The sequence below is a fragment of the Trichosurus vulpecula genome, chromosome 4 (assembly GCF_011100635.1).
Source record: "Trichosurus vulpecula isolate mTriVul1 chromosome 4, mTriVul1.pri, whole genome shotgun sequence".
NCBI classification, from domain to species: Eukaryota; Metazoa; Chordata; class Mammalia; order Diprotodontia; family Phalangeridae; genus Trichosurus; species Trichosurus vulpecula.
The window spans coordinates 135,186,718-135,208,176 of NC_050576.1; the positions used below are offsets into that span (position 1 = coordinate 135,186,718).

Genomic DNA, 21,459 nt, shown 5'->3' on the forward strand with positions numbered 1-21,459 from the left:
CTTGGCAGAAATACTGGGAGTGGTTTGCCATTTCCTCCTCCAGCTCATTTTACAGATGAGGAAACTGAGGCAGAGTTAAGTGACTTGCCCAAAGTCACACCTCTAGTAAGTGTCTGAGGCTGGATTTGAACTCAGTTCTTCCTGACTCCAAGCACAGTGCTCTATCCATTGGGCCACCCAGCTGTCCTAAGGGGGCTACTTTTAGACAAAGGTTTCAGCCATTGGGAAATGGTGCTAAATACCCACACGAGCTATATTTCACATTCAGTATCCTGTTTATGTAATAATATTATCGACTTCTACAAAATTCTCTGTGTCAAGTTAGCTGTACAAGTTAACTTCTTTTCCTATGTTCATGGATTTGCCAAAGCTAAACCATAAGGAGTGACATTAACAAATTTAGCATCTCTTTGGTCATCTATAAGAAAAAGTAAAGGAAGAGAAAAGGTTTGTTTCCACCACCACCCATCAATTTCTCCTAAGTTAGAAATTGGTTCAATTGTGTGACATTCTAAGACGCTGTTTAGAGTCAAAAGAAACAGGAGTAAAATCCAGCCACCTGTTGGCAGCACTTGACCAGCAGCTGTTGCTGGTTATATCAGGAAGGTGGGCCCCTCTTCCACAATTATCTCTTCCCTCCATGATGGCTGTGAGAGTTGGGCTATAAGCAAGCAGGTCTGGGGACAAGGAAGGGCTACTGCTAAGAGTACTGGGCTGTCTGCAACAGGGTCTAAAAGGAAATGGTAGACAAGATGGTGATGGTGGTTTGAATTGCCTGGTATGTGCTTCCTCTCTCTCCCTCAGGGGATCCTGCTGCCTCAGAGTAAACTCATTTTCCTGCCCTGTGCATAGCAGTTGGTTGGCATTTAGTGGGGATAGCTGGCCCCTTCTTCACAGGAATTTCTGAGTTAGAGGTGTTAATAAGATATTTAGGTGAAGATGACCAGTACATGGGCAGCTAGGTGGCACAACAGATAGTGTCAGGCCTTGAATCAGGAAGACTCATCTTTCTGAGTTCAAATCCAGCCTCATGCACTTACTAGCTGTGTGACCCTGGGCAAGTCATTTAACCCTGTTTGCCTCAGTTTCCTCATCTGTAAAATGAACTGGAGAAGGAAATAGCAAACCACTACAGTATCTCTGCAAGAAAACCCTAAATGAGATCACAAAGAGTCGGACATGACTGCAAACAACTGAATAAGATCTGTACACAGTTGTCAGGCAAGTAGGGCAAAATGATTTGTTCACATACTCCATACCCTGATCTAAATTCATAGCCTGTAACACTCAGCTGGAAATTTATGGCACGAAATATCTGCTGATTCCATAAAATAATGTTAGATGTCTCCTGTCACTGGAGGTCTTCAAGAAGAGACAGGACCACCATGTTGTAGACAGGCTCCATGATTTGGGAAAGGTTTAGAGCAGGGGTGGGGAACTTGTGGCCTTCTAGGTGCTTGGGTGGGGCCTTTTGACTGGAGTCCAAGTTTTATAGAACAAATCCTTTTATTAAGGGGATTTATTCTGTAAAGTTTGGATTCAGTCATAGGGCTGAGCTTGAGCATCTAGAGGGCCACATATGGCCTCTAGGCCACAGGTTCCCCTGTTTAGACCCTGGTTTAGACTAAATTACCTCTGAAATCAATTCACCTTCTGTAATTATGTGATACAACAAGGATCAGGCTGGCAAATCAGAGAGAGAGAGAGAGAGAGAGAGAGAGAATAAACATTTATTAAGCATCTACTATATGCCAGGCACTGTGCTAAGCATTTTACAAATATTATCTCATTTGATCCACAAGGTAAATGTGTATGAAATCGATACAAGGCTAAATCAAATCAAACATCTATAAAATGGCTCTAATAGTGACTCCATGGGACTTTTTGTGAGGAAGGACAGCAATTTCCCTTCATGCTTTTTTTTCTCAAAGATTAGATGCACACTGAACACCATTCAGTTTTTCATGATTCATCTATAAATTCATTTAAACCTATACGACGCAATACACAGCAAGCATTTTATTTAAGTACCTACTGTGCGTTGGATGCCATGCTAGGTACTAAGGAAGTCAGAAACTTGACATGAGAGTCCTCTCTTTGTGGAGGCTATAAACCAGCAAGTCCTCTCTTGAATTTTTTTCTGGTATTTCCAATGTACTGTTCTTCTTTCAGGAAAAAAAACCAGAACCTCTTTCTCCCTTTTAAAGCTTCTCCCTTAAATGTGAAATCAATGCCCTGTCTCTAAAACTCTGTTGTAAAATGTGCTAGAAGAATTCATAAAGTTTCCCATGAAAAGCTGGGCTTCAAATCAGTTAACTGGTGATTAAACTGGTTAATTTGTAATCAGACGTCTCATTTTTTGGACTCAGATGAGGACACTTTGGCACACAATTTCTTCCTGTATATAGTGATCTATCATTAGGAGCAACCTCAGCATTTTCCTGAGGTTGAGGCGATCATCTTAAGGGACCATTAATAACAGTTTTATATCAATCAGTAAGTTTTATTGGGTTACCATGATGGTCACTCAGTTTCCTTATCTATAAAATGAATGAATGTATTAGTTGTTCCCTAAGGTCTCTTCCAATTCTCACATTCTATAATTCTATTACCATAACTGCTACGAGGACAGACTTCAAGGGCATTTATTTACTGCAACTATTAAGCGAAAACTGAGGAAAAGCAGTTGCCAAACAGCAAGAAGGAATTAGTCATTGTCCATTCCTTGCCTAGGGTCTCTTGTATCTTAGAATTCCTACTTTCCTTCAGACACCTCTTTCTGATCCCCATTCCCCAGATACTCTTTGTGTTAAATATGTATACTGTAGGTGGATATTTTGTCCCTATGAATATAAGGTAAGATTCTTGAGAGTAAGGACTGTTTCATTTTTTTGTCTTTGTATTCTCAGTGCCCACCCAGCATAGTGCCTGGCAGAAAGGAGATGTCTAATTAATGCTTGTTGATTGAAAGAAGGTGATAATTAGCATGACATCAAGATGGTTGGTATTCTTATCAAGGTCAAAACTCAATTTATTTCCAGTAAAAGCTCTGTAGCCTTTCCTACTAAAGATGTGTTTAGTGTGCGTGTGTGTTTGTCTCTGTCTCTGGAGGATCTACCCAGTGCTAGAAGCATTCCTCTAGTTCTTTTAATAAGGGAGGCCCAAGTGCCATTAAAAAGCTGTCTCAAATGTTTGATTTCTTGGTAGACAGTAAGACAACCCAATTGTACATCTGGATAAAGATGTATAATTGAGCCCTCCCACCCTGACTCCCTCACACACACACATGCCCCTTGACCCATTGCCTCTAATGCAACAACCTGGAGAAAACCTGGAATATGCCAATCACCCATGTATTTTTAGGGATTGTGACATCTGATACATCTTCGCCATCAACAAGAAATGCAGATTTGGGGCTGAGAAAGATCTGCTGAAAAAGATTAAGTTCAAGGATATTTCTGGTGCAAAAGAGATACCTATCTATAATCAGGTCATTCCACACCAGTGCCTGATGAAAAAGATATCATGTTTATTTTTAGTTTTGCTCCTAAATTTTTACTCTACATATTTGTGTGTATATATATATATATATATATATATATATACACATGTGTGTGCATATATGTTGGTTGTTGTCCTTCGTGCTTGAAGAGGACCAAAATGAGAGATCACTATGCTGGGTCAAGCTACAGTGGCTAATCTGACTGTGGCTAATCAGATCAATATGAGCTTGGAAGGCTCTAATATAGGTTGGGTACAAATAGTCCAGATGAACATTTGGAATGTTTCAGAAATATAATTGCAGGAGATGATTTACAATCTTTACCAGAGGTGGAGAACCTGCATGTGGCCCTCTAGGTCCTCAAGTGTACAAGATTTGTTCTGTGAAGTTTGGACTCAGTCAAAAGGCTGCACTTGAGGACCTAGAGGGCCACATATGGCCTTGAGGCCACAGGTTCCCCACCCCTGCTCTAGACCTTGAGAGGTTACCTAGTCTTTTCCCTTGCCTTCGGGAAAATTGTCACTATAAACCAGAGGTTCTGAACATTTTTTGTGTCATGGACTGCATCTGCCAATCTGGTGAAGTCTAGGGACTACTTTTCAGAATAATGTTTTAAAATGCATAAAATAAGATACATAGAGTTACAAAGGAAGTCAATTATATTGAAATATAGTTTTCATAAATATTTTTAAAGTAAGTTCATGGACCCCAACTTAAGAACCTCTGGACTATAAACTACCCCAGACCATTGAGAATCTATCCTATTTTTAAAGACCCCAGAGAAAGTTCACAAGGTCCTTTGGAAACCCAGACCAATGTATAGCAACCCTAAGTGTCAGAGAGCACTACTTTATCTTTCTTCCACATTGTTCCAACATGGCAAACCTCTTCCCTTCAGAAAGCTGTACTGCAGGAATGGGGGGAGGATCCTTCAGAGAATTTTGAGAACACACTCCCCCTCTTTGGAGGGGCAATCCTCAGGGCACTTCTGTTCAGATGCAGTAGCCTGTGGCAGTTTTCCAGAGGAAGGGTTTGCTCCTTCTTTTTTAAAGTTGTGAGCAGGAAAATAAGGCCAGCTATCAGAGCATTCAATCATTTCTGACAAGTTGTCTAGACTGCTGAACTAAAAGTATATTTACTGCAGGGAGATGCCCACAGCAGGAGACATCAAGTCTAGCCAGTGCCATAGCCCCTGTCCCTGGGCATCAGCCTGACAAAATCATGACACAAGAGGACACCGATTCATAGCCAGATACCAAATCTCTTTATCCCAGAGAGATTTCCTCTGGTCGCTTTGGCTCAGGGAAATGTGTGACCTTGTATGTGTTGGACTTGAAAGGAGGCAATAAAGACCTGTTAGAAAGACAATTCACAAGTCAAACCTTCTCAAGCTGGTGGTCGTTGTAAGTTGTATTGAACAGCACCTCAAACTGGGAAGACAAAGATCTCATTATATGAGCATTTCTTTCTTATCCACAGGTGAGGGAGGGAAAAAAAAGGGTTAGGGAAATGAGGTAGGGGGAAAGGGTGGTATGAATAATAAATCGAAAACAAGAAGACCTGGGCTAGAAATTGGCCTCAGGCATTCATTCTTTACATGATCATAAGGTAATCATTTTTATGTCTCTGAGGTTCACTTTTTTCACCTATAAAATTGGGATGCTGATATCTGTAATACCTGCTTCATAGATTTATGAAGCTCCAATGAGATAATAAATGTAAAGTCCTGGACAGCTAGGTGCTGCAGTGAATAGAGTACCGGCTCTGGAATCAGGAGGACCTGAGTTCAAATGCGGCCTCAGATGGCTGGCACACTTACTAGCTGTGTGACCCTGCTTTCCCCCCTCAAAAAAAAAAGAAAAGAAATGTAAAGTGCTTTGTAGAATTTAATGGGCTATAGAAGGATCTGTTTGCTATTTAAAAAAAAACCTTAAATAATCCTCAAACATCATTTTAGATAATCGTTTTAAGTCTGCCCTTCCTATCTAAACCTGCTAACAAGTGGCCATTCTTTATTTCCTTTTTTTATTAAAGTATCAAGCTGCAATGCTGTGGTTTAGTGCCCAGTACAATTTCTGTCAAAGAATAATAAACTCTGAACGTTTATAATTTAGCTTTGGTGATGGCACTAAAAATAGGGAAATGGAAAAAAGCCAGGTGTTGGGGAGAAAGGGCAGAGAGAAGCAGACAGAAGACACTCGATGATATTTGATATAAGCACAAAGAAGGCCCAACTTGCTTATTGCCCTGTTTCCCGACTAAGGCAAAGGCAAGACGTCCCCTTAGAATCATGAAGTGTTAGAATTGGATAGTGTTTACAAGCTCACTTAATAAATTTTGCAAATGAAGAGAATCGGGCAGGCAGATAAGAGTACTGTGGACTTGATTCCAGTCTCAGTTCTACTAAGGCATGATGGTAGACAGGTCACTTCATCTAAGCTGCACAAGATAATAATTTGTCGAACTTTAACTCCAAAATTTTCAGATACAGTAAACTGAAGAAAAAGTATATCATCTGGCACTTAGAAAAAATTATTTTCCATTCCTGTTTTGGAGTCAAAAGACCATGATTGACCTATAAGATGAAGGACACCCAGATTACTCCCAGGGGACTGAAATCTATACCTATTGAATAAGTTCTATGTCTTATGCATACATGTTACTATTTTAATTCTATGCAAATGTTGCTGTGATTAATAAAATACAAATTCATTTTAAAGGGCTGATACATTTATAGTGGGACAGCTAGGTGGTGCAGTGGATAGAGTGCCAGACCTGGCATCAGGGAGACGAGTTCAAATCTGACTTCAGACACTTACTAGCTTTGTAACCCTGGGCAAGTTCTTTAAACCTGTTTGCCTCAGTTGCCTCATCTGTAAAATGAACTGGAGAAGAAATGGCAAACCACTCCAGTGTGTTTGTCAAGAAAACCCCAAAAGGGGTTATGAATTGTTGGACACAATTGAACAACAACAAAATTCATAGTAGCTGTTAGTCATCATGAATTTTCTCTATCAATATATTTAGCACACAGTACAAATCCTTTTATGTGGGCATTTCAGAAATTTTATGTTAAAAAGGGGTGCCCATACTTGAGGAGGCTGGGATCCATTGTCTTAATTATGAAAATTTACCCATTGGCCCTTGGTAGCCATCATCCTCCATTAACAATTTAGCATGGATTAATTTATCAGATTAGTTTGTAAAACAAGACCATGAGCTCCTCATCACTGGGAGCATTCGGTTCGAAGCTCAATGACCACATGTAAAGGCAAACTGACAGAAATGATGAGTTCATTTCACTGGCATTAGATCAAATGACCTGTTGAGAATCTTTCAGTTCTGAAAATACAGTACCTCAGGACTCTGTGACTGGCAGAATCCTGAATAAGTAAGAATCAGTAGCGGACTTAGGAAGAGTGGAAGGCTGGGTGCATGTGACATTTCCCTAAGGAGATAAGGCCCTGGTGGGTGAAGAGGGAGCCTGGGGAGTTCATAAGGATGAATCACAGATGTAGATTTAAAAGGGAACATAGAAACCATCTTGTCCACCAAGGCTTAGAGACCCAAAGTAAGCTGCCCGTGGTCATAGATAGTAAGTATCAGAGGTAACATTTGAACACAGGTCCTGTGACTTCTGACCCACCACCTCTAGTAACTATACACCTGATTTAGAGCAGATGCCAAAAGGGAAAAGGGGAAGGAAAGACCAATTGCTTACTTCACAACCCTACCTCAAGCCAAGCCTGCTCTTCCCTAATAGTCACTTACCTGGTAGGGGTATAGTGTGACTCCATTTGTTCTGGACAGGGACCAGGTGCCATCCAGATACTGGTGGGCCTGGATGGCCACTGAGTTGAGGATATTCCCATTGCTGGGGCTGGTGGCCATCTGGAGGCTGACCTTGGCCTGGTGAGTGGGGGATCCATTTTTCTTCTCTGCCCCACTGCCAACCCCAAGGCTATTGGGCTTGTTGCCATGCTTGTTGGTGATGAAGCCTGTATAGTTAGAGGTGGCATAGGAAGCAGGTACAAAGGCCCAGTCTCGGGGCTGCTGGAGGCTACCCACATGTCGGGGTCCCACCAAGGCAGGGATGTTAGGGAGTGGTGGAGGTGAGCTGGGCGATGTATCATAGTGCTCACTGTTGGCTGCCTGCTCCAGGGTGAGCACCATCTGGATGGCCTCCTGCTTCAGCTGGTTCAGGTGAGTTGCACAGATGTCACAGCGGTTATCCCGTTCATTCCAGGCTTTCCGAATGGTGTTGGGAACCTGGAGCTTGTCATGGATGGCAGAAGAGAATGCAGGGTCCTAGTGGACAAACAAACAGAGAGAAGGAGAAGTATTTAACTCAAGGATGCTACCATACCAGGAGGACAGTAGGTGGGGAAGGAGGAGAGAGCCACCAGGTCCACTCAACTTCAGTGACCAGCTGACATTGGGATACAACCAAAGAATTGCCACCTGTAGGTGCAGTATTGATGGCTATTAACATCAGTCAGATTTAAACCTTACACAGCAAGTCTTTCATAATTTTCAGAAAATAATTTAAGAACCTTCTTTCCCAGACCAGTCAAAAGTAAGTGTTCCAGGTCTTCTTCCTTCTTCACACCCAAGAATGATAGTCAAATCTTTAGCTCCCAACCTACAGTCATTCAATCAATCAATCAGATAAGCATTTATTAAGCACCTTCTATACGCCAGGCACTGAGCTAAGCACGGGTGATATGAAGGCAAAAATGGATTTGCCTTCGAGTTGCTTATATTCTATTGAAAAAGGAACATGCAATATATTAGTATACACCAGGAAAAAACCCTCAAAATCAGTACCGAGCAGTTTGAAAGGGAGGGCAGCCATGGGGACAGGGGGAGAAGGCAGAAGGCAGGAAAGGCTTCATGGAGAAGGCAGAGGTTGAGCTAATCTTGAAGGATTCTATAAAGCTAAATTTATGCTTTTCTATGATCTGGATGAGACAAGAGTGCCTTCCAGGCAGGAGGGATGAACGGGAGATGGAGGGTAGTGTGAGAAATAAGAAAGAGGACAGTTTGGCTAGATCACAGATGGGATGGGGAGTTATGTATAAGGGCAAAAAGATAAGATTGGGATGAGGTCGTAAAGGGCTTTAAAAGCTAGAGTTTGTCGTTTATAGTGGATACACAAGCAAGACACTGGAGTTTGTTGAGTAGACGAGTTACACGGTCCCTTATATAGGCACACACTTGTTTTTGGTGGAGGTGTTCTTCCCCCCTGGTGATCACAATGAACAGATTCACAATTAAGTCATCTGCATCCTTCCCCCTTATGATTAATGATCCATCTTAGAGGGATAGCTAAGGAGGGGTGTAGGAATGGATTTTTAGACTATGGAAAACAGCATTTATTCTGCAAATAGCTGTTAACAGCTCAAATTTATATCACACTCTTTATATAGAGTCCTCTATGAGCACATGCTACCATGTAGCAGAAGCCATGCCCCTTGGCCAGGGCCATGGCCACACACACACACACACACACACACAGAGTTTCCTTTGCTATGGCATCCCTTGGGGCTGGTTCTCCCCACGGAAACCAGTGATGGATCACTTCCTGTTCCAAGGCAACTGTAGCCGAGTGGTCATTGTCCCTGCTGTCTGACTGCTCACCCACACCTCTACCACCCAATTTGCTATTATGTTTCTCTCAGCTCCTTTTAAAATCTCCTTTTAAAATACTTTCTCTATGTAAGTTCTCTTCTGATTCCCAATCATGGTATAGAGAGTATCTCGAGGCACTTCAGAGACCATCCAGTCCAACTCATAACCATCCAAGAATCCTGTCCGCAACACACCGCACACATGGCAATCTAGCCTTCGCTCAGAGACCTTCGAGAGGGACTCCACCCCCTGAAGCAGCCCATGCCACTTTTGGACAGCTCTTATTGGGGCAGCCAGGTGGCGTAGTTCATAGAGTGCTGGGCCTGGAGTCAGGAAGACTCATCTTCCTGAGTTCAAATCTGGCCTTAGACATGTGACCTCTGGACAAGTCACTTACCCCTATTTGCCTCAGTTACCCTTCTACAAAATGGGAGCACACTGGAGAAGAAAAACAGCAAACCACTGCAGTATCTTTGCCAAGAAATCCCCATGGACAAAAGTCCATGGGGTCATATAGAGTCAGACATACTAACTATACTAACTATATCTGCTGCAGGCAAATGGCCATATTCCCTCAGTCTAGTGATTTTAGGAGAAGTAGCACAAATGAGAATGGTGGTGGCTATGGGATACAAAAGGAGTGAACATGGGCAGGACCACTGCATCTTTGCTGGTCCATATTGAATTCTTGTAGCATAATGCTTTCTATGAATAACTAGTAAGGTTTGATCCATCAAAATGCAGGCAAGCCAGGCCATTCAAAGCTGCTGATGATTTCCATACAATAGAGACTCTGACCACACTATGTGAAACTAGGGGAGGAGTATGGTGACCAGAAAGGGCTAAGAGAAGACAGAAGATGTAGAGGAATGAAGGTGGGTGGAGAGATCCTCGCTGAGGGGATGCGTGGGGAGGGGAATTCACTGTAAACTCTAGGATTTTGTTTTCACTGTTTAACTGCTGTGAACCGCTCTTCGGCACTAAATGATTAATTGATTAATAAATCAGGAGGCAACAGCAGAGGAGAGGCTCAGGAGGTAGGAACTCAACGCTGCCGTATGACGTTATGGAAAACAACAGAGAGTCATGCTTGATCAAATCTCAAGCAGACAAAGAGTCCACAGACTCCCACCATCATAAGCACCATATGAGAACTGGCCTGTAGGACACTTGCTACTGTAAACATTTTTGTCCGGTGAAATTTCAGTCATTTCACAGGCCAAGATAGCCAAAAACACGGCATAATTACTTTTCATCTAGATTTAGGCATAAATATCTATTCTTTTATCCAACAACCATTTATCAAGCATTTACTCTTAGGAAGGCAGTGTGATATGGGAGGGAAGACCATCAAACAAGGCATCAGAGAACCTAGGAGAAAATTCTGGCTCTGCTGCTGCTTAATCCCCGTGAAATCTCAGGCAAATCACTTAGCCTGTTTTGACTTTAATTTCCTCATCTGGAAAATGAGGGGGGTGGACTGATGACCTCTATGGTCCCTGCCAGTTCTAAATCTAGGATCCTTTAAGAGGGCATGGGATTAGTAAACCCGGCTTTAAATATCAGTTTGGGTATTTACCACCTGAATGACCTTTGGCAATATTACTGGCATCCTTACTGTTGTTTGTGTTATTATCACTGGTTTTTTTTTTAATGAAGCTCAGATAGAAATGATCCAAAGACAAGTTTTTATATTGTTATTATTATATTTTATATTCTGTGGACAATTGGGTAAAAATGAATGTAGCTATCTATTTACAAGCAGCTAAGTGGTGCAGTGGATAGTGTCAGTCTGGAGTCAGGAAGACCTGAGTTCAAATGTGGCCCTAAACACTAACTCTGTGACCCTGGGCTGTTTGCCTCAGTTTCTTCATCTGTAAATGAGCTGGAGAAGGAAAATGGCAAAACACTCTAGTATTTTTGCCAAGAAAACCCCAAATAGGGTCACAAAGACACGACTGAAATGACTGAACAAAAATATCCATCTATTATAATTAACTAAGAGTATTTGGATGAGTTCATCTGGCGTAGGATTCACCTGAAGCATCTGAAGAACTACTCTGGTAGCAGACAGGGCATTACCATTATCACCATCGGGAACAGCAACAATAAAACGTGTATGTGGCCCTTTGAGACAACTCAGCAAATACCTCCTAAGGACCTAGGGATGAGGAACCATAGGGCAGCAAGGTGGCACAGTGGACAGAGTGCCAAGCCTTAAGTCAAAAAGACTCATCTTCCTGGCAAATGCACGTTTAGAAACTAGCTGTGTGACCCTGGGCAAGTCACTTAACCCCATGTGCCTCAGTTTCCTCATCTGTAAAATGGGCTGGAGAAGGAAATGGCAAACCACTCCAGTATCTTTGCCAAGAAAACCCCAAATGGGTTCATGAAGGGTCGGAAACAACTGAAAAATGACTAAACAAAAATAAAGATAATAACGATAGCCAGCATTTTCATAGCACTTTGAGGTTTACAAAGCTCTTTATACATATTATCCCATTTTATGCCCTCAACAATCCTGAGAGGTAGGGCTAGCGTTATCCCCATTTCACAGATAAGGAACCTGGGGTAGATAGCTAAGCAAGTGTTTGAGGCTGGATTTGAACTTGGATTAAGTAGTAAGTGGTAGAGCCAGGATATAAAGACAGAGAAGACATGATTCCTGACCCCAAGAGGATTTTAGTCTAATAGCAACTTTAAATACAACATATTTTCACTCCCATTTATCTCAGAACTATGGGACAGGAATTTGATGGTGAGTTTCAAAGGACAGTGGACATGTAAACTGTACTTTAAGGTTTACAAAGCACTTCACAAGCATCCCATTTTATTTGCAGGACCACCCTGGGAGGTAGGTACTACTATCATCCCTATTTTACAGATGAGGAAACTGAGGCAGGCATCGGTTAAGTGACTTGCCCAGGATCACACAGCTAGTAAGGAGGGATATAAATTCAGGTTTCCCTAACCCAAGTACTCTATCCACAGGGCAACCTAGCTGCCTTACTGTTATCATCACCATCATTATTATTATTCAAAGGAACAAAAGGTGTGACTCCTTACCCTTTCCTCATTCTCTTCATCATCATGAAATACTTACTGAGGATCCATTTATACCCTATCTGGGTGGGCTGTCCATAAGCAAAGAGAAAAGCCCTATTTCCTGACCTCAAGGAGGGCTGTAGGATTTACAGGTCAGGAAACTGAGCATAATTCATGCTCTGAAATGGGAGGATCCATGTGGGCAGCACGCATAAGGTCCCTTTTGTGGTTTGGCCTTCAGTCCATCTATCATTAAATTGAAAGAGTTGAAAAATGTGTATGAACATGGTCACTGAATAAGGAGACAATGTTTATGGTTCTGGTGCTGCAGAAGTCATCATTATCTGGCTTCCATTCTGCCAGAGATGGCTGGGAGGGTTCCGAGCTTCCCACTCCACAAAAGGGGTCAAATCTAAAAGCCAACAGCTGCCAAATCAGACATTCCGTGACACCTTGCAAATAGCTGCAGAAAATTAACCAACTATCCATACTTGAAATGGAAGGCTCTATTTACTGAAAGTACTTTTGATTGTTGGTTTGTAAATTTAATAAAAACTGGCTGATTACCTTCCTTGTATTAGGAATCCTCATTGCCAAAGGGATTGGATGTGGGGCCAGGACTGAGTAGCACTCGGCTCACAGAAATAGGGTTTAGATATGACCACCACGAGGCCTCAGGAAGTTATTAAATCCCTCAGCTCAAATGTTCCTGAGGCTGGTTGATTTTTATCACAGTTTTTTTTAAGATATCCCCACTATTTACCGACCTCAAGGCAGCAGGTAGAAGACATTTCTACCCAGTCATTTCAATTCACATTATGTGGTTATCTTTTGAATTGGAAGGTGTCATTGCTATCTGTGTGTGCAGCTGTACCTGGAAGGGCTGATAGGGAGAGGAGGGCCCTGTCCGTGTGAAGGACAGGCGGTCTTTGGTTTGCAGCTGAAGTCACTGTGGCCAAGAATCTGTGTCTTTGCTTCCTGGGCTGCAAGATGGCATAGAATCTCGTTGCTATGTGCCAAGTTAATTTGTTACCACTCGGGGTGATGATGTTTATTATTTTGAGATAATATATGCAAAGTGTTCTGCAAATACTGAAACACTATATGAAATGCCAGCTCTGAAAGGCACCATGGCCCCAGGTAATTCTTTAAGACTATAAATTGAAAGAAAAAAAAGTTGTTAATCTACTTTGGTAAAAGGAGTACTCAAGAGTTCTCCACACATAAAAAATCACAGGTCCAGTCCTATATAAAGTAATAATAGTATCATTTCTACTAATAACAGAGGCAGCTGGGGCTAGTAAATGGGCAGCTAGGTGGCACAGTGGATACAGCGCTAGGCCTGGAGTCAGGAAAACTCATCGTCATGAGTTCAAATCCAGCCTCAGACACTTACTAGCTGTGTGACCCTGGGCAAGTCACTTAAGCCTCTTTGCCTCAGTTTCTTCATCTGTAAAATGAGCTGGAGAAGGAAATGGCAAACTGCTCTAATATCTCTGCCATGAAAACCCCAAAATGAGGTCATGAAGAGTCAGGCATGACTAAAACAAATGAACAACAATGGGCTAGCGAATGGAGTCCTAGGCTTGGATGGAGGAAGATCTGGGTTCAAATCCGATCTCTGACACTGGAGTTAACCTTTATGGGCTTCAAATAACCCCCTAAGACTTCTTTATTGTCATAGAAGGATTAGAGGACTTTGGTGAAAGGAGTTCCCACACCAAGAATTCCTACACTGGAAAAATTATAAATCTTTCCATATTCTACCAATAATATTACCTGACATTTAAATAGCAGTTTGTATACATCATCTCAGTTGAGCCTCACAACCCCATTTCACACATGGAGAAACTGAGGATTGGAGAAGTTTCTTGCCTAGGATTACAGAGCTTACAAGTGACAGGGCTAGAACTCAAATCTAGGCTCTTTACTTCCAAATAGAGTATTTTTTCTCTACATTAACACAGTAGGGGCAGCCAGGTGGTGAAGTGGAGAGAGAATGGGCCCTGGAGTCAGGAGGACCTGAGTTCAAATTTGACCATCACTGACCATTTGGCCATCACTGAATGGAGAATTACCCTTCTGCCAGGCATAGAGTCCTAAACCAAAATGAAATGAAGAAATAACTTTCCAAAAAATAAGTCTTTGTGCTTCAGTCCAACCAGTCAGTCATTCAATAAGCCTTTTACTAAGTACCTACTATGTGCTGGGCACTGTGGCTAAGTGCTGGGGATACCAAAGAAAGATTAAAAGATAATCCCTCCCCCTGAGTAGCTCACAATCTAATGGAGAAAACAGCATGCAACTATGTACAAACAAGTTATATAAAGCCACCAATACTATGAAAGACAATGAAAAATTCCTAACAATGGGAATGCATTCCCCTACCGCACTCCATGACAGTAAGGCCTTCCATCACCCCCTCCAATTTTCCATAAAAACTCAATGACTATGAAGATTTGCAAATTATGGAGAAAAAAGATAAAAGAACAGATATGGAGTCGGACAACTCCTTACTCACAAGGTTGAGGTCATCACGGGTTTAAACCACTATATAAATGACAGCTTTCCTTATGAGTATTAACTGATAGGCCCTCCAACAGATGATCTGCAAGACCACACTGAAACCAAACCGAGCCTAAAATAGTCAGGGCATCCAATTCCCCCAGGGCCATCTTGGATTCTACATTAGGAGAGGGAGGCAGAGAAGGGCTATTCAAAAATTGGGAGGAAACACCCTAAGAACTCTCTCGACATAAATGTCTTTACTGTAATTTTTCTAAACTTGCTTGTTGTCTCCTCTACTAGATTGTGAGTTCCTTGGTAGGACTGTCTTTTGCCTCCTTTTGTATCTCCAGTACTTAGGACAGTACCTAGCACATAGTAGACATTCAATAAATGTTTATTAAACTTACTATGTTCTCCTTAGCTAAAATACCTCACATCAGTAAGTTAAGGCTGACCAGTTATCTTCTTGTTACCCCAAACTCCAATAAACTTAGGAATAGTTTCTCTTGCCTCAGGGCTCAAAGATTTCCAAATTTTCCCTGAGTCTTCTCAAAACAGTCCAGGAGAATATATCTGCCTGGGATTTCACTCAGGCCTCCATGGCATGCCCCATAGCCTGAACATAGGACGAACACAGATTTAGAGTCAGCAGGGACCTTTAAAAGGCCATGGAATCCAACCCTCTCATTTTATAGATGAGAACACCGAAGTTCAAGGGAATCAGGATACTTGTCCAGAGTCACACAGCTAATGAGCATCTGGGGCAGGATTCAAACTCAGGTTTTCCTGGGTCCAGGTCCTGTGCACTCTCCACTATATTACCTGGCCACCTCAGAAACAAAAAAATGAAAAGAGAACTAAGGGAAACCTACCAAAAGACATCTGTGGAATGGAAGTGATGTGACTAGCTCAGAAAGGACATATACACATGAAACCAGTTGGGTGGTTGTAATTATCTTTTATCAAGTAGGCTGCCAACTTCTATCGTGCGTGTCTGGAATGGTGAGGAGGGGAACAAGAAATCGGGCGCTGTCGTATGGGCCCACAAGGTCACTCCCTAATGTTCCTCATTGCTTTCTTCTTTCATCTCATTCTCCTCCAAGGGGTAAGTTGTCCAGCAATAAATGCAAATGCCACTTTTGAGGAACGGGTGATTCTTTTCCAAATTACTTGAGCCCAAAATGGCCTCAGCATGTGCTCCTTTAAGGCCGAATGGGTCTGTCATGATGCCAATAACCAGAGTGAATGTTCAGGGTTTGCCTTACGAATTCCTATTGATGTTTGCTTGTTGTTTATTATTCTAAGAGCCTCTAGTGACAGGCTCAACAAGATTTGTGCTGCCCTTCAAAGGCATTTTCTTCTCCCCCTGTTTCTATACTATCCTCCTACATCAATGTTGTCCCACGAGACTTTGAATGGTGGATCACATGCAGAGAATGATCTATTTGTTCCCCGCAGCTGGTTTCTTCCCATCAGATCAATGGGCCTCCCCCTCAGCATTGCTCGCATCTTTTTCATGTCTCAGTTTTCATTTTTTCCCCTAGAATATCCAACAATATTCCTTTTTGTTTATCTTAATATCCCTGACATTTATTACCTGACTATTCTATGCCCATTAGGCATGGGGCCAATATTAATGCCTTGCTTCTTTTCACATGGAAATGGAGAAGTAGAAAACATGCCTTTGGTCAAATAAGAAAGCCCCAGTGGAGTAGGGATCCTGTGGCTTCTCCATTTATGGACGTCTTCATATAATCCAAAAATATCAGTGAAGAGATGCAACCTTTTCAACCAAATATTTCATCTCCTCATATTAACTCCCCAACCTACCTTTATATTTCATTCTTTTCTACGTATGCTGGAACAGAGCAAGCCTTTTCTTTTTTGCTAGAGACGGTAACCAAGATAAATTCAAGGATAACCATCATAAGCATTTATTAAATGCCTACTATGTGCATAGTATGCAGCTATGTAGTGCGATGGATAGAGCACCAGGCTTGGAGTGAGGAAGACTCACCTTTTCTAAGTTCGAATCCAGCCTCAAACACTTACTAGCTACATGGACCTGTGCAAGTCACTTAACCCTGTTTGCCTCAGTTTCCACATCTGTAAAATGAGCTGGAGAAGGAAATGGCTAACCGCTCTGGTATCTTTGCCAAGAAAACCCCAAATGGGGTCAGGAAGAGTTGGATGTGACTGGAAAATGACTGAATGACAACATGTGCATGGTAGTACATTAGGCACTGAAAATACAAGAAGGGAGGAAGGGAGAGAGGAAGGGAGATAGGGAGATGGGAGGGGAAGGGGGAAGATTTTTGTTCAGCAAAAGCAAACATCTCAAGGTATATGAGAGAGCCCGGAAAAGAATTCCCTTTGAAGACAGCACTCAGGCTGAGCCTTGAAACTTAAAGGTGAGGGACAGAAAGGAATATACTACAGGCAAAGGGATTTGATAATCCACAACCCTTTCCCAACTTAAAGTTAGCTATAAATGTAAAAGAGAAAAACATTGGACTTGACGTGGGAAGACCTAAGTTTGTGTCTACCACTTACTAGCTATGTGCCTACAGATGAGTCATTTAATTTTGCTGAGTCTAACTTTCTTCATTAGTAAAAATGTAAATCATGATATTTGTACTATCTACTTTACATAAATAATTTCATAGGGAGCAACCCTGTGGGGGAGGTGCTTTTATTGTCCCCACTTTACAGATAAGGTAACTGAGCTTTGGAGAGCCTAAGGGACTTGCCTAGGGTCACAGGATTGTGGAAACTTCAAAGGCGATGTGGTATATAAAGAACTTCATAATTATAAAATGAGTTATTATTATTATTAACAGTACTTAATTAACCCACACTGAATCTACATCATCTATATGTTACAGATAATCAAATAAACAAAACCAGAACTTATTCCCAGCCTTCCAGAAACAGATGTGTTTCCACCAACAAAACCAATGATCATCTCACAGAGATACCGGTTAAACACAAGTGGTCATTTACTGCAGTGATGACCTCAGTGGTTCATAGACTTACAGGATTATGGACCCAGAGCTGGAAAGCATCTCTTGAGGCCATGTGGTCCCACTCCCTCACTTAACAAATGAGGAAATCGAGGCCCACCGATATTAAATGATTTGTCCAACTTCACATTGGTAGTAAGTGTCAAAGGTGGGAGTTAAACACAGAAAAAACAATTACTGTCATATTATGAGGTGTATGGCATTGTAGGCTTCAACACAAACATACACTTTATGGAAAATACCCAGATCTTTGTGCCATTTTTTATGAATTTAAAATGGGATGGATACAAATTCGATTCTATTCAATAAACACTTATTAAGTAAAATACATGTAGAGCTCTCTTATGCAGAATTTAAAGAGACGAAATAGGAAATCCAAAGCTAGAACAAGGGTAGAAGGACAAGGATTTTTCTGAGGACACATTTGATGAAATTCTGCCAGGCCCGCACTAGGGAAAGTCTGTAAAGATAGCAGATATAATAATGGTAATGATGATGATGATAAATAATAACCCACGTGTAACAGTGCTTGACAGTTCAGCAAAACAGTTTTGATATTTCATCTTATTTGATCTCTGAGACCGCCTTGTGAGAAAGATAGTTGATAATCGATGCTATTCAGAGGGCGATTATTATGATGATTATACCTTACATTTAAGATGTGCAGAGTGTTTTACGTAAATAATTTCAGTTGATCCCCACAACAACCCTGTGGGGGAGGTGCTTTTATTGTCCCCACTTTACAGATAAGGTAACTGAGCTTCAGAGAGCCTAAGGGACTTGCCTAGAGTCACATAAGTATCTGAGATCCGATTCAACTGTAGGACTTCATGACCAGGATTCATTGGATTTTACTATTTCAAAATCTTTATGTTGTTATTGAGTCATTTTCAATTGTGTCTGACTCTTTGTGACCCTGTTTGGAGGTTTTCTTGGCAAAGATACTGGAGTGGTTTGCCATTTCCTTCTCCAGCTTATTTTACAGATGAGGAAACTGAGGCAGACAGGGTTAAGTGACTTGCCCAGGGTCACCCTGCTCGTAAGTGTCTGAGGCTGAATTTGAACGGATCTTCCTGACTCTGGGCCTGGCTCTCTATCCACTGCACCACCTAGCTGCCCAACACAGAGATAGAGTCCTACTAAGAAATGACACATAAACATTCAGTGTGAAGGATATGGCTGTTTATGCATTAGAGGCCACTGCATATGAAGTTGGAAGGAGGGAGGTGGATTGATATGGCAGCTTGTAGAAACCTGTGAAAAATGTTTCAGGTGATTTGACTTTTTCCATCTTCAGAAAGCATAATTCTAATTCACACTTCAACCTCCTGGGAGCTGCTTACGAACTACTCCAAAGACTGTGAAAGGTGTTGTTAATCATAACTATAGAAAGCCTTTTTAAAAAACACCCTACAATACGTCCTGGCTCCCTAGCTTCACAGTAAGTTTTTTAAGGACAAGGATATTACACCCCTTTGCCTGTAGCACCAAACCTGACCCACAGTTAAGGCTGTAACTATGACAGAACAATAGAATTTTGTCTGGGGTGTCAACATTTAGGGAACATTGACAATATCTGAAGATTTTTAGCAGGGCACAAATAATCGAGCTTAGTGCCTAGTGAGCATGAAAAATCTATTTAAAATAATCTACCCTGTGGCAATGTTTCCTACCAGCTACCAGCCTCAGTGTTTGAGGGTGTATTTTGTACAGCTTGCCCCGGGTGTAAAAATTGCTAGGTATGGATCTTCCCAGCACTAAGTACAATTCCCTATTCATGTTAGCCTCTCAATAAACCTTTGTGGATACTGAAAATGACAAGGAAAGTCACACACACACACACACACACACACACACACACACACACACACAAGCTCAGAGACTTAGAGAAGAAAGTGAGGAAGATATAAGATCAGGTGATAGGCTCACAGAAATATTAGAGGTGAAAGGGATGTGACGACTCATCTCATTTTACAAATGAGGATGACACTGAGAAGTTATTTGGCCACACTCTCACAGGTTAAAGATGACTGGATTTGAACACAGATACACTCCAAATCCAGCAATCTTTACTGTTCTAGCCAGAAACTCTTACGGTTTTCCCCTCCTCTATTGATATGTTTGTGATAGTAAATTGAGCCATCTTTGTCCCGACTCTCACCCAGCCATTGGTCACTGAATTGGCGTGGCATCAGACAAACTGAGACCCGGGAAAGACCTTGATTTAGAAAGGCCAAGGTCACCCGCTGCATCCTGGACCATAGCCAGTCGTCTTGACTTTTGCCTTGATGCTGGACTTGGATGACGCTGAAGGAGAGATTGAGGCTGATGACTCCACACAGCTCTGCCCCACTTAGATCCAATCCAAACGCAACTCAAGACATCACCTTCACAATGTCATTGGCCCTCTCTGGGGATGAAGAATGAACAAAAATTCCTAGAGAGCTCCCAGGGTAGCTAGGTGGCACAGTAGATAGAGCCCTGGGCTTGGGGTCTGGAAGACCTGAGTTCAAATCCAACCTTAAGACACTTGCTATGTTACCCTGGGCAAGTCACTTAACCCTGTTTGCCTCAGTTTCCTCATCTGTAAAATGAGCCAGAAAAGGAAATAGCAAACCACTCCAGTATCTTTGCCAAGAAAACCCCAAAAAGGGTCATGAAGAGTTAGACACAACTGAGAAACAACCAAACAACATAGCTCCCAAGTTAGCCAACCCCGTATGGTGGCCAGTACAAACACTACCTAAACATATGCTGAACCGGGCAAGGAAACAGATTGCCACTGAGCTAGTAACCACGCCACCCCCAAGTCCTGGGATGTGTTGGTAAGTGTTTAACAACTGGCTATCAAGAGGGAATATATATACATATATGTATACATACACATACATACATACGTGTGTGTATATGAAACATTTATGAGTTTAATCACTCCACCACTTTAAGCTTAGACAATCCACAAAACAATAAATCAAACCCTGATTTCCAGTGTCCAGTGAATTCTGAGGTATAAATGCTCAGACTAAAAGCTTAATCATTGCTTTGAACCGTTTCCAGCACAGACATCACTATTCAAGTGGGATTGTGGTATAAGGTGGTTGTTTATTTTCTTCCACTATCTGTAAAAGACTGAATGATAGGGGTCCCTCTTCCCATTGAAAACAATGGAATTTCAAAATAAATTAGAACGCAGGATGGAATGTATCCCCATCATACAACTATCAAGGCAAGAAACATTTGCAGTAGGTTGTGGATTTATAGGTAGTTTTTCTTGATGTTCCTCTCCACCCCTGTAAGGGAATGAAGGGAAAAGAAGGTATAATATAGCAAATGTATTTGAATGTAAGCTCTTTGGGGACTGTTGTTGTTCAAGTCATTTCAGTCGTGTCTGACTCTTTGTGACCCAATTTGAGGTTTTCTCAGCAGAGACACTGGAGTGGTTTGCCATTTCCTTCTCCCCCTCATTTTACCAATGGGAAGCAGGGTTAAGTGACTTGCCCAGGGTCACATAGCTAGTAAGTGTCTCAGATCTTCCTGACTCCGGGCCTGGCTCTCTATCCGCTGTGCCACCTACCTGTCCATCACAGAGACTGAAACCTACTAAGAAATGACACATGAACATTCAGTCTGAGGGATATGGCTGTTTATGCATTAGAGGCCGCTGCATATGAAGTTAGGAGGACAGAGCTGGATTGATATGGCAGCTTGTAGAAACCTGTGAAAAATGTTTCATGTACATGACTTTCCCAG

At 41.9% G+C, this 21,459-nt stretch overlaps 1 protein-coding gene across 1 annotated transcript in view; it reads right to left on the reverse strand.

The window, feature by feature from the left end:
- The window catches only part of KIF26B (kinesin family member 26B), a 599,749-nt gene that overhangs the window by 374,577 nt on the left and 203,713 nt on the right, over positions 1 to 21,459 (reverse strand). Inside the window, exon 3 of the mRNA XM_036756209.1 lies at positions 7,274 to 7,810. Within this exon, the coding sequence (XP_036612104.1) occupies positions 7,274 to 7,810 (537 nt within the window). The remainder of the gene's footprint in view (positions 1 to 7,273; positions 7,811 to 21,459) is intronic.